General features: G+C 43.5%; 2 protein-coding genes across 4 annotated transcripts in view; one reads left to right on the top strand and one right to left on the bottom strand.

Moving 5' to 3' along the window:
- The window catches only part of Cidec (cell death inducing DFFA like effector c), a 554,473-nt gene that overhangs the window by 531,014 nt on the left and 7,125 nt on the right, over positions 1-16,334 (top strand). The window contains exons 1-3 of one of the 3 annotated variants that reach the window (XM_071605872.1): positions 13,087-13,166; positions 14,351-14,428; positions 15,274-15,427. In XM_071605872.1, the coding sequence (XP_071461973.1) occupies positions 14,376-14,428; positions 15,274-15,427 (207 nt within the window). In that variant the 5' untranslated portion in view covers positions 13,087-13,166; positions 14,351-14,375. Of the gene's footprint in view, positions 1-13,086; positions 13,167-13,975; positions 14,114-14,350; positions 14,429-15,273; positions 15,428-16,334 lie in introns of those variants that run through there. The other 2 variants (XM_071605868.1, XM_071605871.1) reach the window with 2 other exon arrangements.
- Positions 2,017-4,795, bottom strand: Jagn1 (jagunal homolog 1). The gene is made up of 2 exons (XM_027931951.2): positions 4,574-4,795; positions 2,017-2,938 (listed from the first exon to the last, which is right to left on the bottom strand). Exons 1-2 carry the CDS (start codon positions 4,660-4,662, stop codon positions 2,476-2,478), a joined length of 552 nt encoding a protein of 183 aa, XP_027787752.1. The 5' UTR covers positions 4,663-4,795; the 3' UTR covers positions 2,017-2,475.

The raw sequence follows: 16,334 nt of genomic DNA, 5'->3' as shown, positions 1-16,334 counted from the left end.
CGGGTTTCTGGCTAAAGCAGAAGTGCTTTTGCGGGCAGGGTGGGGGAGTTGGGAGAGAAGAATATTTAAACTTTTACATGTTTATGTTCAAGGTCTTCATTGGATGGCTCTAAGTACTCTGGTATCCATTACTATAGCAAAATACTGAAGGCTGGGTAGTTAATAAAGAAAAGGAGTTCAGGCATGGTGGTGCACACTTGTAATCCCAGCTACTCAGGAGACTGAGGCAGGAGGATTCCAAGTTCAAGGCCAGCCTGGGAATTATAGCAAGACCTTGTGTCAAAATAAAAAGGGTTGAGATGTAGCTCAGTAGTAGTGCAATCCAAAGTACTTATGTTTAAAAGTTTGTTTAGTTGGGTGTGGTGGCGCAGGCCTGTAATCCCAGCAGTTCTGGAGGCTGAGGCATGAGGACCATGAATTCAAAGCCAGCCTCAGCAACAAGGTGCTAAGCAATTCAGTGAGACCCTGTCTCTAAATAAAATACAAAATACAGCTGGGGATATGGCTCAGTGGTTGAATATCCTTGAGTTCAATCCCAGGTAAACCCCCCTCCCTTCCAAAAAAAAAAAGACTGGGGATGTAGCTCAGTACTTGCCCAGCAGGTGTGAGGCTCTGGGTTCAACTTCCCCTCTGCCAAAAGATAGGAATGGAAGATGATGCAAATCTATGCTCTTGGTAGGCTCACTTGAACACAGGGATGCAGGGAAGAGTAATGAATATGAGGCAGAAGGCAAAATTAAATTTGGGACATAAGTTTGAGATAACAGGACAACTAAAGGAAGAGGTTCTGCAGTTAAAACTATCACAAGTATGTAATAAAGACAGTACAGAAATAGAATAAAGAATGACTACAATTTTGGAGAGGGCAGAGCTCTACAGTTGTAGGTCTGGGCATCATTCATACATAATGAAGTGCAAAGGGACATTCATCTTTCATGTAATAAATATTTACTGTGCATCAAACTTCAAAGTGTTATTTCAGTAACAGATTTCTTTTCCACTTCTTTTTTTTTAAATTTTAGTTGTAGATGGACACATTTTTTTGTGGTGCTGAGGATTGAACAAATTACCTCACACATACTAGGCAATGCTCTACCACTAAGTTACGACCACAGCCTTCCACTTAAATTATCTGCTTCAGGGAGCTGGGGTTGTAGCTCAGTGGTTAAGTGCTTACCTAGTACTCGTGAGGCACTGGGTTTGATTCTGAGTACCACATATTAATGAGTAAACAAAATATAAAGGTCCATCAACAACTTAAAAAATATTTTTAAAAATTATCTGCTCCACACCATTAGATCCTATTCTTACTGGTTACTTTACACACACAGCTCTTTCCCACTGGATCGCTAAATTTCCTGGTATGGCTTGGATACTGTCCCTCAAAGGTCTATGTATTAAAGATTTGGTCCCTAGCCTGTGGCCCTACTGAGAGATGATGGAACCTTTAGGGGGTGAAGCCAAATAGAAGGAAGTTAGGTCACTAGGGGTGTGCCCTCAAAGGGGATATTGAGACTTTTTCCTCTTTTTCAATTCCCAGCTGCCATGAGATGAGCAGCTTCTTCCCCTACATGCTCCCATCATGATTTACTACCTCACCAAAAGCAATGGGACAACTGAAAAGGGACTGAAAATTTCAAAACCAAGAGCCAAAATAAACCTTTTGTCTGATTTACTTCAGCTCACACTTCCTGTGCACAAAGATATTTTGGAATTCTTTTGGGCACATAAATGATAAACATGAGTATTTAGTAAGAGTCTATAACCCAGGCTAGATAAATGAAAGTGGCCCATGTTATGGGTAGAGACTAAGTGTCTACCCATGGGAGTTTATGCCAATCAGCTGCAGGACTACAACTATGACTTGTATTTCCCATGCCCAGTTCATTTCTTTCCAGCTACTGCCAAGTTTCTTAAGAGCTGCTGCTTACCCCCGTTTCTAAGGCTACTCAAGCAACACACCTTTCACATTCTTACCAAATCCCAGACACAAGGAACAAGGTGGAGAGGGCAGTCTTAACTTTTATTGAGGTTCTTTTTATTTAATTAAAATGCTTTTCAGTAGAGAGCACAGCCTTCAGGGGGAGCAGTTTCCCAAATGTTTCCTGCCCTATTGATTAAAATAGAATGATTTGTTCCTTATCTCCTTCGGTCTTGATGGAAGTGGGGAGAATGACCAAGAGGAGGCAAGGTAAGGCAGAAAAAGTCCTAAGTGGCTCAACTTCAACCAACTGAAGTTTCACAGCTGTTGGTCACCCAGTTTTAGCCAATCAGGAATAAATTAAATATAGTTTTGCCACCTCAGCAGATGGCAGTAGGAGAACTCTAAGCCAGAACTTGGGCTTAGTCTACCCTAGGTGCCAACATGACAATTGCCTTAATCACCGGAAGAGATTTACAAACAGTTCTTCTAGCCTTCTCTGCTCAATGGGAGGCTTGGGCTTCACTCAGAGAAGTCCATCAATCAGGCAGGCTTCATTTTCGTTTCTTCTCCTGTGTGCTGGTGAACCAAGAGTCTAGGAGTTTCTTGCTGTAGTACAACTGCCAGGCATGCACTTGTACCGCCAGTACTAACACCAGGTACATGACAGAGACAGCAGAAAAACCAAAGAGGAAGCGGTAGGCCTTGCCATGGCGGTAGAGTTGCTGAGCAGCAGGGAACATCTCCATGCTGCCATAAATGAGGGGAGCAATGGAAAATAGCCCCATGCTGATCATGGAGAGCACCAGGTAGCTAATATTGTTTCGGGGAAAGGAGAGAAGGCCCAAGAGAGAGGGCACAATGCTCAGCAAATATGGATATTCCCACTGATAAGGCATGGCCACCTGATCATGTGACATGAGCCTCAGGTGTCCCACGCTCATCTTGGCAACCAGCAGCAGCCATATGACCAGATGCACGTAGATCAGCTTCTTGATTTCATACTTGAGGGTCACACTGTGGGGCAGAGCAGAGGGAGAAGCACCTTTCATTCAAATTTTTTTGACCACCAGCTATATGCCAGGCAATTTTACTGGACAGGGGGATACAAATTTGAATGATATAGTCTCTGACAGACGTTGAGCACAAAGAACAGAGGAAAAAAACAATTAGAGAAAAAAAATGAAAAAACGCTTTAGTAAAATGTACGTTCCAAGATATACAGGATCACAAGAAAGGAATCAATTCTGCATGGGATGGAATGTCACAGAAGGCTATCTCAACTGGGATATTTGATTCAAGCTCTAGAGATGGCTGGAGATGAGCATTCTATGCAGAGACAATAGCATGCAGGCACAAAAGCATAAGCATTCGTGTTCCAGGAAACCAAATGGTTGAATGTGAATGGGAGGGGAACAGGACATGAAGGTGCAAAGACTATAAATGGCAGAATAACGCTGCAATGTTATTTGCACCAGAGGACTACAGCCTGGAGAGAGAAGGTATTGGCAACAAGGACCCAGCTAAGGCTGCCCATTCTTCAGCTATAGATTTTTCATCTAAAAGAATATTTCTTCTATTCTTTGAATTCTCTCGGTCCCAAATGTAACCTTCTCATACTCCTGTGGGCAATGTTTCTGCTCTGGGGAGGCAAGAAAACATTGCTTGGGTTGTGAGGACACCTTAGGCAGGGGCCTAAGGTTGAAAATGAAGTAAGGATCCAAAGAGCTTGTCATTCTTCAAAATCCTGAAGAAAGATGTGAAGAACATTCTGGGAGGAGTCAATGAATTTAATAAAGAAAATAATTTAATTTAAAAATATTCATTATAAAAAAGTATGGGGAAGGGGTGTGTGTCAAACACCTCCAGACTTCAAGCTTTATGAGGGGTAAAGGTTGAGAGTTGCTTTTTTTTTTTTTTTAATGTTGGGGTCTCCTGTGTTGCTCAGGCTGGCCTCCAACGACCCTCCAGCTTCAGCCTCCTAGTAACTGGGTCTACACAAAGGCATGCGCCACTGTGCCTGGTTTAAAATAAACTTCAAGGTATGGCATGCAAACAAAGACTACGTCTGCTTTTGCTCCCTATTGTATCCTAACACAATGCAGAATGGGTAGAAGCTCAACAAGAATTTATGGAACGAATCAATGAGTATAGAAAACAGCCCTTATGTGGGATTTTTTACAAAATTCATTTTAGGTAGGGACCCATTTTACACATTCCCCCTAAACTGCCCAGAATATAACAACTACCATGTATTATTACGCGATAGGCTCTATGCTATGTCCTTTACATGAGTTATTCGCTAATGCTTCATCAAAACCTAAAAGGTGGATTATTTTCTCCCTCTGCAGATGAGGGAACAGAGGCTCAAGCAGAAATGATGTTTTCAAGTTTCCAAGGTCACGTGGCAAGACCAGCATTTACGCGACTCCAGGCCCACGAAGGGCTGGATCCCCTAACGCGAAATCAATGGGTGGAGCTCACAGGGGCGATGGGGTTTCCCCAGAACTGGGGAGGCCGTCACGGGCGGCGAGGGCTGGGCAGGTGCGCGGGGGCTGGGGAGTAAAACGCTGAAACCGGACTGGTGTTGCCTCCCAGACCCTTGCAGGCTCCAGCCAGGAAGGCCTCCGTGCTCCTCGCCTCACTTCATACCTCATCTGGTAGTGCATGGCGACGCGCTCCCGGTGCTGAAAGTCGCTGCCGTCGGTGCCGGCTGCTCGCGGGCCTGCCCGAGACGCCATTGTGTCCGAACAGAACCCCAGAGCCCCTCGCGCCCACCGGCTACAACAACTACACAGTCAAGAACCCCAGGGACCCTGTTCGCGCCGCCTCAGCACAGTTACCCAACGGCCGCGCGGCTCTGCGAGGAGGACTTCCGGCCTCTCTGTCCCGGGAGGACCGACTCTGTGGTTACTGCCCTCACGCATGCGCTCTCGCTGTCTCGGGCCCCTCCCCACGTCTGCGCGTGTGGAGCGCGCAGGAAATTAATCTCCAATGTAGGCGTCCTACGCTGTTTGCCCGAAGGCCTCTCCTGCATTGACAGTTTATTAAGCTCCAACTTGAATTTAAGACGCAGGTGTTCTCATTTCACAGCCAGGGAAACGGATTGCCAGGAAGTGTTCTTTCACCCTGCTCCATGCCAGCACTCAGCATTCATAAATCCCCAAAATTTGGTTAAAATTGGGCTGAGGTTGTGGCTCAGCGGTAAAACTCTGGCCTTGCACGTGTGAGGCCCAGGGTTCCATCCTCAGCACCACATAAAAGTAAATAAATAAAATAAAGGTATTGTGTCCAACTACAACTAAAAAAAAAAAAAAGAAGAAGAACATAAAAAAAAAAAATTTGGTTAAAATCGCTTAATCAGCTGGGGTGGTGGCGCACGCCTATAATCCCAGCGGCTCCGGAGGATGAGACAGGAGGATCTCGAGTTCAAAGCCAACCTCAGGAAGAGCGAGGGCTAAGCAACTCGGGGAAACTCTGTCTCTAAATACAAAATAGGGCTGGGGATGTGGCTCAGTGGTTGAGCGCCCCTGGGTTCAATCCCAGGTATCCAAAAGAAAAAAAAAAGGGGGGGGGGGTGGAGAAATCAGTAACTTTACAGCGAAGAAACGTGGGCGTGCACCCTTTCAGCTAAGTAACCAAAATTATTATTATCAGTTTGACCAATAATGAGCCAACTGAAATCTTTTGTCTTTTGATACATTGAGAACACAGCAATCACTTCTGTGATACGCCTGTCAGATGCTTAGCCTGAACCTCATCATGAAGAAATGCCAGATAAACCCAAATGGAGGGATGCTCTATGAGGTAGATGGACTGTAGTCAAAATTTTTCAAGATCATGACAGAAAAAAAGAACTAATTTCCAAATAAAATAGTATCTGTAAAATCAGAAAGTAGAAAGTTGGTTGCCTAGCAGTATGGATGGGGGAATGGGAAGTTATTGTTTAATGGGTGCAGTTTCTGTGTGAGATGATGAAAACATTCCGAAAATGGGTGGCAGTGATACTCTGTGAGATTTATGTTCTCTTTTCTGTCAAAGTTAAACCTGTAGGGCTGGGGTGGTGGCTCAGTGGTAGAGCGCTTGTCTAGCATGTGTGAGGCGTGGGATTTGATCCTCAGCACCACATAAAAATGAATAAATAAAATAAATATTTTTTAAAAAGTTAAACATGTAGTCTGCATTTTTTAATATGTAAAAAAAATAAGTATATTTATTGTCATCTAAACCATGTAGTTGAAATGTAACCATTTGAGCTCCCCCCCATCTCCCTTTGTCCTCAGTCTTCCAATCATAATGCCTACAGTGTAGTAGGTGATCAATCAACCATAGCCCTATCCTAGCCCTCCCTTCTTTTGGGAGGTGGGGTGCAGGGGATTGTGTCAGAGGCAATCTACCACCGAACTACATCCCCAGCCCTATTTTGTTTATTTATAGACAGGGTCTCACTAGGTTGCTTAGTGCCTCACTTTTGCTGAGGCTGGCTTTGAACTCACAATCCTCCTGCCTCAGCCTCCCAAGTCGCTGGTGAAAACAGAATTAGTCAGGCAGTCGGTATAGACAGGTGAATCAAGTCAGGTTGGATTAAGGAGGCCAATTTGAAAGAGTCCTGGATGTTGGAGACTGCCCTGTGAGGGACTGAAATGCCTTCAGAGCACTTCCTCCACCCTATCAACCTGTTGCTAAGGTAACCAGCAATGTAAAAGTGTTTCTTTTTCTCCACATCCTCTCCAGCATTTATTATTATTTGTATTCTTGATAACTGCCATTCTGACTGACGTGACATGAAATCTCCGATTTTGATTTATATTTCCCTAATTGCTAATGATGTTGAACATTTTTTTCAAATATCTGTTGGTCATGTGTATTTTTTTCTTTTGAGAAGTGTCTGTTTAACTTGTTTGCTCACTTATTAATTGGGTTATTTGATATTTTTGGGTAAAGGTTTTTGAGTTGAATTGCTTATGTTTTTATACTCATTTTTCTATTGTGTTGCCTTCTTAATTTATATGGAGAGGGGGAAGGGAAAAGAGAGACAGGGAAAGAGAATGAATTAGTTTCTTGTCTATAATGTTAGTTGAACTGTGTTTCCCCTATACATTGTATGTCAGGGTTTTATTATTTGCTTGTTTTTGTTTTTGTTTAAGAGACAAGCATCTTGTTTTATTGACCATGTTTGCCCAGAACTCTTGAATTCAATTCCTGCCTCAGCCTTCCAAGCAGCAGCGACCACAAGCATGGGCCAGTTTGCCTGGCTCATAGCATGTCTTGACTTTGCTTATAGTGTTACAAGCTGAACACACAGAGTTTGGGAATTTTTTTTTTTAATCCAAGGACACTGAACCACTGAGCCACATCCCCAACTCTATTTTGTATTTTATTTAGAGACAGGGTCTTAGTGAATTGCTTCTCACCTCGCTGTTGCTGAGGCTGGCTTTGAATTCATGATCTTCGTGCCTTAGCCTCCTGAGCTGCTGGGATTTCAGGTATGTGCCACCATGTCCAATCTTTTTAAAATTTTGAGACAGGGTCTTGCTAAGTTGCTGACGCTAGCCTCAAACTTGCAATCCTCCTGCTTCAGCCTTCTGAGTCCTTGGGATTACAGGTATGTGCAACTACGCTTGCTCTGATGATTTTCATGCATAGAGTATGAGAATCATGCTTAGACATTGCCTCCCTCACTGGAAGGTGAATTCTCCAAAGGAACAAATAAGAACAGCATAATTTGTGTCCCCAGAATCACTGACTGCCAGGCATAGTGTAAAAGTTGAAGAAAATGTTCATTCAATACATTAACTAAGCCCAAACCATCCTCTTCTCCTAGGCACCATGAAGAATCCTCAGGTTCACCCTCCCCCGCAGACAGATGCTCTCTGGCTTTAGCTTGTGTTATCTTTGTCTTTTTCTGAGTCTGCTTTCCCCCATGTACTTGGAGTTCCTCAAGACCCAGATTGCTTCTGAGTCATCCATTGGCCTGTCATTGGACACCAAGTACACAAGGAATGTTCAATAAATGTTTGAGGCGTGAATGTCCAAGGGAGGGGCCTGACCCTTTCCCCAGAACTTCCTCCCTGATGTGTAGTGTTTGAACTCTTGCACTTTTCCCCTGGCCCTTGGTCTGCCTTAAATTTGTTTGTGTGTGTGCATATATGTGTGGGGTTTTTTTTGTTTGTTTGTTTGTTTTTGTTTTTGTCATTCTGGGGACCAAACCCAGGGCTTCTCTCATGTAGGACAAGCACTTTATCACTGAGCTACACCTCTAGTCCATTTTAAATTTTATTTTGAGACAGGGTCTTCCTAAATTGCCCAGCTGGCCTTGAACTTGAGATTCTTCTGGCCTCAGCCTTCTGAGTAGAATAACACACAAGGCAAGCGCCACTACACCTGACTGATATCACTTTTAATCTTTATGAAAACCTGATGGAGTAGGAGCTATTTGTATCCCCATTGATCAGCTCAAACTGAAGTTTAGATAAGTTAGATCATATAGCTAGTGCTAGACCAGCAGTTCTCAAAGTAGCCACAACTTTGGCTTTGCAAAGGAACCTGTTAGAAATGCAAATTTTGGGGCTAGGGCTGGGGCTCAATGGTAGCACACTCGCCTGGCATGTGTGAGGCACTGGGTTTGATTCTCAGCACCACGGATAAATAAATAAAGGTCTATCAACAACTAAAAAAAAAAAAAAAAGTTAAAAAAAGAAAAAGAAATGCAAATTTGGGTCCGCACAGTGGAGGTAATCCCAGCGGCTAGAGAGTCTGAGACAGGATGATCACAAGTTCAAAGCCAATCTCAGCAACTGCAAGGGCTAAGCAATTCAGTGAGATTCTATCTCTCAATAAAATACAAAACAGGGCTGGGGATGTGGCTCATTGGTTGAGTTCCCCTGAGTTCAATCCCCGGTACCCCCCAAAAAAGGGGAAGAAATGCAAATTTGGACTGGCAAATGGAATCCAAAGGCATATTAAAAAATAGTGCACCCCAATCAAGTGGGGTTCATCCCAGGGATGCAAGGTTGGTTCAACATATGGAAATCAATAAATGTAATTCATCACATCAATAGACTTAAAGATAAGAATCATATGATCATCTTAGTAGATGCAGAAAAAGCATTTGACAAAATATAACACCCCTTCATGTTCAAAACACTAGAAAAACTAGGGATAATAGGAATATATCTCAACTCTGTAAAAGCTATCTATGCTAAACCCAAGGCCATTATTCTAAATAGAGAAAAATTTAAAGCATTCCCTTTAAAAACTGGAACAAGACAGGAATGCCTTCTTTCATCACTTCTATTTAACATAGTCCTTGAAACTCTAGCCAGAGCTGTTAGACAGATGAAAGAAATTAAAGGAACAGAAATAGGAAAAAAAAAACTCAAACTATCACTATTTGCTGATGACATGATTCTATACTTAGAGGATCTGAAAAATTCCACCAGAAAACTTCTAGAACTAATAAATTAATTTTGCAAAGTAGCAGGATATAAAATCAATACTCATAAATCAAGTGCATTTCTGTACATCAGTAATGAATCCTCTGAAAGGAAAACTACCCCATTTACAATAGCCTCAAAAAAAAAAACCTTGGGAATCAACTTAGTAAAAGAGGTGAAAAACCTCTACAATGAAAACTACAGAGGGGTTGGGGATGTAGCTCAGTGGTAGAGTGTTTGCCTAGCATTCATGAAGCCCATGTTTATAGCAGCACAATTCACAATAGCATAGCTAAATTGTGGAACCAACCTAGATGCCCTTCAACAGATGAATGGATAAAGAAACTGTGGTATATATACACAATGGAATATTACTCAGTATTAAAAGAGAATAAAATCATGGCATTTGCAGGTAAATGGATGGAGTTGGAGAATATCATGCTAACTGAAGTAAGCCAATCCCAGAAAACCAAGGGCTAAATGTTTTCTCTGATAAGTGGATGCTGATCAATAATGGGGGTAGGAGGGCATGGGAGGAATGGAGGAACTTTAGATAGAGCAAAGGGGAGGGAGGGGAAGGAGGGGGCACGTGGGTAGGAAAGATGGTGGAGAGGGACATCATAACTCTAGATACATGTATGAAAACATGAATGGTGTGACTCTACTTTGTGTACAACAAGAGAAATGAAAAATTGTGCTCCATTTGTGTACTATGAACTATAGTGCATTCTGCTCTCATGTATAATAAATTAGAACAAATTAATTAATTAATTAATAAAAAAGGAAAGAAATGTAAATTTGGGGCAGGGGGTGTGGCTCAATGGAAGAGCATGGTGCTGCTGGAGGTCCTGGATTTGATTCCCAGCACCACAATTAACACCAAAAAAAAAAAAAAAAAAAGAAAAAGAAATGCAAATTCTTAGATGCCATTTCAGACATTCTGAGCTGGAAAGTCTGGGGTGGAGCCCAGCAATCTGAACCTCAACAAGCCCTCAGGTGATTATGATTCACTAAAGTGTGAAAACCCTGTGCTAAAAGAAAGATAAGATTAAATTTTTATTTGTTTTTATTTATTTATTTTTTGGGGGGGTACTAGGGATTGAACCCACAGGTGCTTAACCATTGAGTCACATTCCAGCCCAATTTTGTATTTTATTTAGAGACAGGGTCTCTCTGAGTTGCTTAGTGCCTCACTAAATTGCTAAGGCTGGCTTTGAACTTGAGATCCTCCTCCTGTCTCAGCCTCTGGAGCTGCTGAGATTATAGGCATGTGCCACCTTATTAAAATATAATTCCATGTCAGGCACAGGTGATGAATGTGTGTGTGTGTGTGTGTGTATGTGTGTATATATATATATATATATATATATATATATATATATATATATATATATATATATATTTATACACACACACATACATATATATATTTCCTTTACTCTATAATTCATCTGCCCAATCAAGTATACAATTCAATGAGTTTTAGTATATTTATAGAGTTGTGCAACCATCACCAAAATACACTGTACTTAGATGAACAGATTAGAACATTTTGTTTCCCCTAAAAGAGACCCTGTACCCACTAGCAGCTACTCTCCATTTCCCTCCCACTCTACAATTACACCCCTAAGCAACCACTAATCTATTTTCTGATTTTAGATTTGTCTATTCTGTGCATGAAATATATGTAGAATTGTTATTGGGCAGACTGCTCAGAAAACATACCAAGTCCATTTTGTCCAATTTTTGTCCAAATTGGAGAATAGCATGGAGCCTGATAATTTCAGGATCTTTGAAGGCAAAAACCACAAAAACCGGGGCTGGGGATATAGCTCAGTTGGTAGAGTGTTTGACTCACATGGTTCAATCCCCAGCACCACACAAAAAAAATGTTAGTTCTTTATGGGGCTGGGGCTGGGGCTCAGTGGCAGAGCGCCCGCCTTGCACATGTGAGGCACTGGGTTCAATCCTCAGCACCACATAAAAATAAATAAACAAAAATAGAGATATTGCATCCATCTATAACTAAAAAATATTAAAAAAAAAAAAACCCGCAAAAACCACATCTGGTTTTACGTAGCTACAAGCAAGCAGGGGTACAGAAGCTGAATTGAGTAGCTAGCGAAACAATGCAATGGGTACATTGGTATTTCCCAGGGGACTTTCCAGGTTGGCATAACAACAAGCAAGCAGAAGGGAACTGGGTCAAAATGACCCTAGTTGAGGTACAAGATAGAGAATGGTTACTAATGTCTAGATAATCTCTGACAGGCCAAGAAAAAAGGGAACCAAAGAGAGAACAATTTTACATTGTATAAGAATTTCCATTTTGGGTTGCCAAATATGCCATGCTAAGCAACCATAGATAGGTACAGAGGCAGAGTGTTCCCATGGGAGAAGCATTTCTTATATGATACGGAGTCTCGGGGTAAAATGGAGTCTGTTTGGTCATTGCCCATGTATTCTGGTCCATAACAAAATCAGACAGTAGGTGTATGATATGATCTTTTGTGACTGCCCTCCTGCACTCTGTATAATGTTTGGGGTTGGTTTGTAAAACAACAACAACAAATAAATAAATAAATAAATAAAACCCCATAAAACATTATGGGGTTTATTTTACAAAACATTATGTACTGGGGTTTGGTGGAAGCTAGGCAAGCAGTCCGCCACTGCGCTACATTCCCAGTCCTACTCTGCATAATGTTTTCAAGGTTCATCCACATAGTAACATGTATGTTTTTAATAAAATATTTTATTAATCTTTTTGATAAGTGATATACTGTGTATATACTCTATTTTCTTACCCATTATCAATTGGTGAACGTTTGGGTTAGTTCTACCTTTTGGCTATTAAGAAATATGCTGTGACATTTGTATACAGTTTTGGCGTGGACATATGTTTTCATTTCTCTTAAGGGTGTGTTTGTGCGTGTATGAATGAGAAAGTGAGAGAGAGATTGCTGTATTATAGATCTTACTTTTGAATTGAATCCAGGAGTGCCTTACCACTGAGTCACATCCCCAGCCCTTTTTATTTTTTATTTTGAAACAGGGTCTTTTTTTTATATAAATACTATTTTTAGTTGTCAATGAACTTTATTTTTTTATATGTGGTGCTGATAATTGAACCCAGTGTCTCACACATGCTAGGCAAGCGCTCTACCATTGAGCCACAACCCCATCCCCCACCCCGAAACAGGGTCTTGCTCAGTTGTTTAGGGTCTTGCTAAGTTGCTGAGGCTGGCTTTGAACTCACAATCCTCATGCCTCAGCCTCCACAGCCAATCTAACACTCTTACCCACGACACATTTCAATTTCTTTTACTTTCTGCTACATTTAAAATTTACTGTGAATAACACCAATATCACTCCATCCATTCTCTACATTGCAAAACCATTACCATCACTAATCCTCACCTCAACCCTATAAAACAGGAATCACTGTCTCTGTGGGGCTCACAGAAGAAAGAGGACTGGTTTGAGCCGAAACAACCCATGTGGAGCAGAGGTAGAATCCTAACTTGCATATGCCTGCTTTCTGTGCCCTCTTACCTGATAGCATGGTCTGGACCATACCCATTTCCAAAGCTTTCAAAACATGCCTTCTTCCCTCCTTTCAAGACTTTTCTGGAAATCAGACTGGCTTGGAATCCCTAGGGAGAGCTGCAAACTTACTCCCTATGCTCTTTTCCCTGGCTGGGCTGAAGGCCAGGGGAGTGGCTTCCTGGGAACTGGAAATAAAATGGAGGGAGGCCTGGGCCGGGCTGGGCACAATTGCAAGGAGGCTAGGAGGCTGTGAGGGGGAGGTGAGGAGTCTGGGGTGTTTTTGCTCCTGGAGAGCAGGTGTGGTAGTGATTGGCAGTTTTCCTAGGGACAGGACTGAGGAGTGTGGCCAAAGCAAGTGGGCTGAGGTAGTACTAAGTGCGAAAGCGGGGCTTTCGGCCTCTGTGGGGGCTGGCTTGGGGAGAGCCCGGAGATCTTGGAAGAGCAATGCTACCTGTCTGGGGAGGGGGCTTTTGTTCCATGCCCACTCCTTGTGCCCCCTGCTCTGTGCCCAGCACTCTCTATGCTGGGCGCTAAAAATAAGAGCGAGCAGCTCAAGGCCAGGTAGCCAGGGATTGGAGAGACTAGAAACTGGGGCTTCAAGACTAAATGTTCAGCTCTGTGTCAGGGAAAGACATTATAGGAAGGAGTGACTTGTGCAAAAGGTTTGGAGTATGCAAAAGTTTCAGTGTGGTGATATGGGAGTAAACGTGGAGGCAGGTGAGCCCAGGGCTACCTGCCTAGACCTGTGCTGTTCAATGTGGGTGACAGGAGTCACAGGCCACAGTGGCAATTTAAACTGAAGTTAGCTAAAATTCAACAAAATTAAAAATCCAGCTTCTTAGTCATATTAGCCACATTTCAAGTGCTCGATTGCCCCATGTGGCTCATAGCTATGGTATTGGAGAGCACAAACAGAACATCTCCACCATCACAGAAAGTTCTTTGGGCCAGCGGGAAGTCTGAGTGATTTGATTACTTAAGGACTCATGGGAGAGGGCAGGCTCAGACCAGGCTGGCTGCCTAGGAAGTCTCTGGACTATAGGTGACCTTCAGGTCCCCAGAAGTAAGCATGAGGTGGTGTGACTCACCTCCTGCCAGTGTAAAGTGAACTCTGCCCTGGGGACAGGAGCAACCCAGGCAGGGCCTCTTCAGCCCCAACTTGGGATCCCTGTTCAGTGTGACAGAGCCAGTGACAGAGAAACATGGAGTGAGTGGAGCTGGGGCAGGGGAGCAGCTACCCGGGGGGCTGAGCCTGAGCACAGAGATGAGGAGGGGAGCCTATGGCTTGGTCATAGACATGCATGGGGCTGGTGTGTGTGAATTGGGATGAGAGATCAGTGCCGGGACTTGCTGGACTGGAGGCTGAGTTGTACTGTGTCCAATGACCAGAGAGAGGGACACCCTTCCTTCCCACTCTAACCACCTTTTTCTGCCTCCTTCCCAGATCCAAAACACTCCAGCTGAGGAGGATGGAATATGCCATGAAGTCCCTCAGCCTTCTCCACCCCAAGTCCCTGTCCAGGTAAGGAGAGTCAATGGTGGAGGGGTAGGAGAGCTACCTAGGAGCTGTGGGTGAGACCTTCTCAAATGTGAATGGTTGCATAAGTCACGTGGGAATCTTGTTAAAATATAGATTCTGATCTGGAGATCTGAAGTGGTACCTGGGGTTTTGCAAGTTTGAGAAGCCCCTAGGTGATGTGAACGCTGCCACCATCAAGCCACGACCACACTTGGGGTAGAGGTGGGAAGGCTCTGTGCTTGGCACTTCCATTCCTGATCTTGGGTAGGCCTCACAATGACTATGGGAAGCAGGGTTCATTATACCAAATGGATAGATAAGGAAACTGAGGCACAGGGTGGGCACTCTCCCTCACCTAGCAGATCTGTAACAGAGCCAAGATTTGAATTTGGGCCTATACAAATCCAAGCTCCATCTTCTCTCTACTCCTTTAGTTCTGCTTTGTGCACCTCAGTGTCCAAAAACATCTCACAGGCTTCCCCGACTTCATCCCACTTTACAGGTGAAATTAGCAAGGCCATGAGAAGAAAGTGGTCTTTGGGGGAATGCTGGGTGGGTCTTTTATCAACTTGCTACTCTTCATGGTCCAAGAACCAGCCAAATTGTCATTACTTGGGAACTTGTTAGACATATGAGACCCTCAGGTCCCATCCCACCCACACTAATCAGAATCTTCATTTGAGCAAGATCTGCAGGTGACTTATATGCCCATCACAGTCTGAGCAGGTTTTTGAGTAAGGCCATCTGGAGCACATCCCACCATATGGGTGGGATGAAGAAGGCACATGATGATCCTAGTCTAAAGTGGTAGATAAGTGGCTCATCCTGATGTTCCCAACTTCTCCCAGGCATGTGGCAGTGAGCACTTCAGTGGTGACCCAGCAGCTGCTGTCTGAGCCCAGCCTGGAGGCCCCCAGGGCCCGGCCCTGCCGAGTAAGCACAGCAGATCGGAGAGTGCGCAAGGGCATCACGGCACACAGCCTTAAGGACCTGCTCCACAAGGTGAGGGGCCTGCCTGTACTCCACACAGTCTAAGTCCTGGGGCCTTGGCTGAGAGCTGGCCCTGCCTTCTGTCTTCCAGGTCATGAGCTGGGATTTGACAGGGGTGGAAAGTCTTCCTTTCTGATATTAGCACCCTGGTGTTTTGGCACCCCCTCTTTCACAGAAAATCTTAATTAAGCTTCTCCAGAAATCTTCTTCACCATAATTGATCTTAGGACTATCAGCAAAAGAGTCTCTACAAAAGAGTTCAATGTAGTTAAACTTTGTATTTCCTGTTGCTCTATCTTATTTGCCCACCAGCCTACAAGAGATCAGCACTCCAGGTGCTAAACACCCCTTTACTAGTTTTTCACAAACATTTATGGAATATCCAGTGTAGTAGTTTGTAAAAGTGTGTTTGCAAATGCAAAGTGTGATAAAAAAAGACAGATCCTTTAACAAGGCCTCTGGTCTTGAGCCAGAGCTTCACAGAGATGTTTACTCCCAAGATAGCAGGGGGAGGGAAGAAAGGGGAGAAGAAGCTCTCCCCTTCTCAGGTGTTGTCCTTGAAGGGTTAATTTCCCAGAAAGGTGAAAGAAAAAGGCTGCTTTTGGGTGAACTTCTGCAGACTGTGAACTTCTGAGTCCTTTCCCTTACATGCTGGGTATAAAGTTCTGAAACTGACTGAACTTGGGGTTCAGGGGGATTGATTGATTACAGAGAAAGCTTTGCCCTCTGAACCTGGCTATAGCCAAATAAACCTGCTTCCTGATTCCTATGCAGTGTCCTGCCTCGTTGTCCCCGGTTCAAAAGGAGATTCTTGTAGCCACTGAGCTTTGGAGTCCTCCACTCAGAGTCCTATTGCCAAAAAATGTGAGGAGGAACAACAGTGAGACTCCATCTTTTCAAGATGATAGACAGGTCTGAA

Source organism: Marmota flaviventris, chromosome 20 (genome assembly GCF_047511675.1).
Source record: "Marmota flaviventris isolate mMarFla1 chromosome 20, mMarFla1.hap1, whole genome shotgun sequence".
Lineage (NCBI taxonomy): Eukaryota > Metazoa > Chordata > Mammalia > Rodentia > Sciuridae > Marmota > Marmota flaviventris.
The sequence above is the reverse complement of the archived record's forward strand: the minus strand, read 5'-3'. Positions and strand labels throughout refer to the sequence as shown.

Excerpts from the sequence above, each read along its gene's own strand:
- Jagn1 (XM_027931951.2), bottom strand. The coding sequence starts at position 4,662 with ATGGCGTCTCGGGCAGGCCCGCGAGCAGCCGGCACCGACGGCAGCGAC. Across the intron at positions 2,939-4,573 it reads GCCATGCACTACCAGATGAG|TGTGACCCTCAAGTATGAAA; the intron begins GTATGAAGTGAG and ends TCTGCCCCACAG.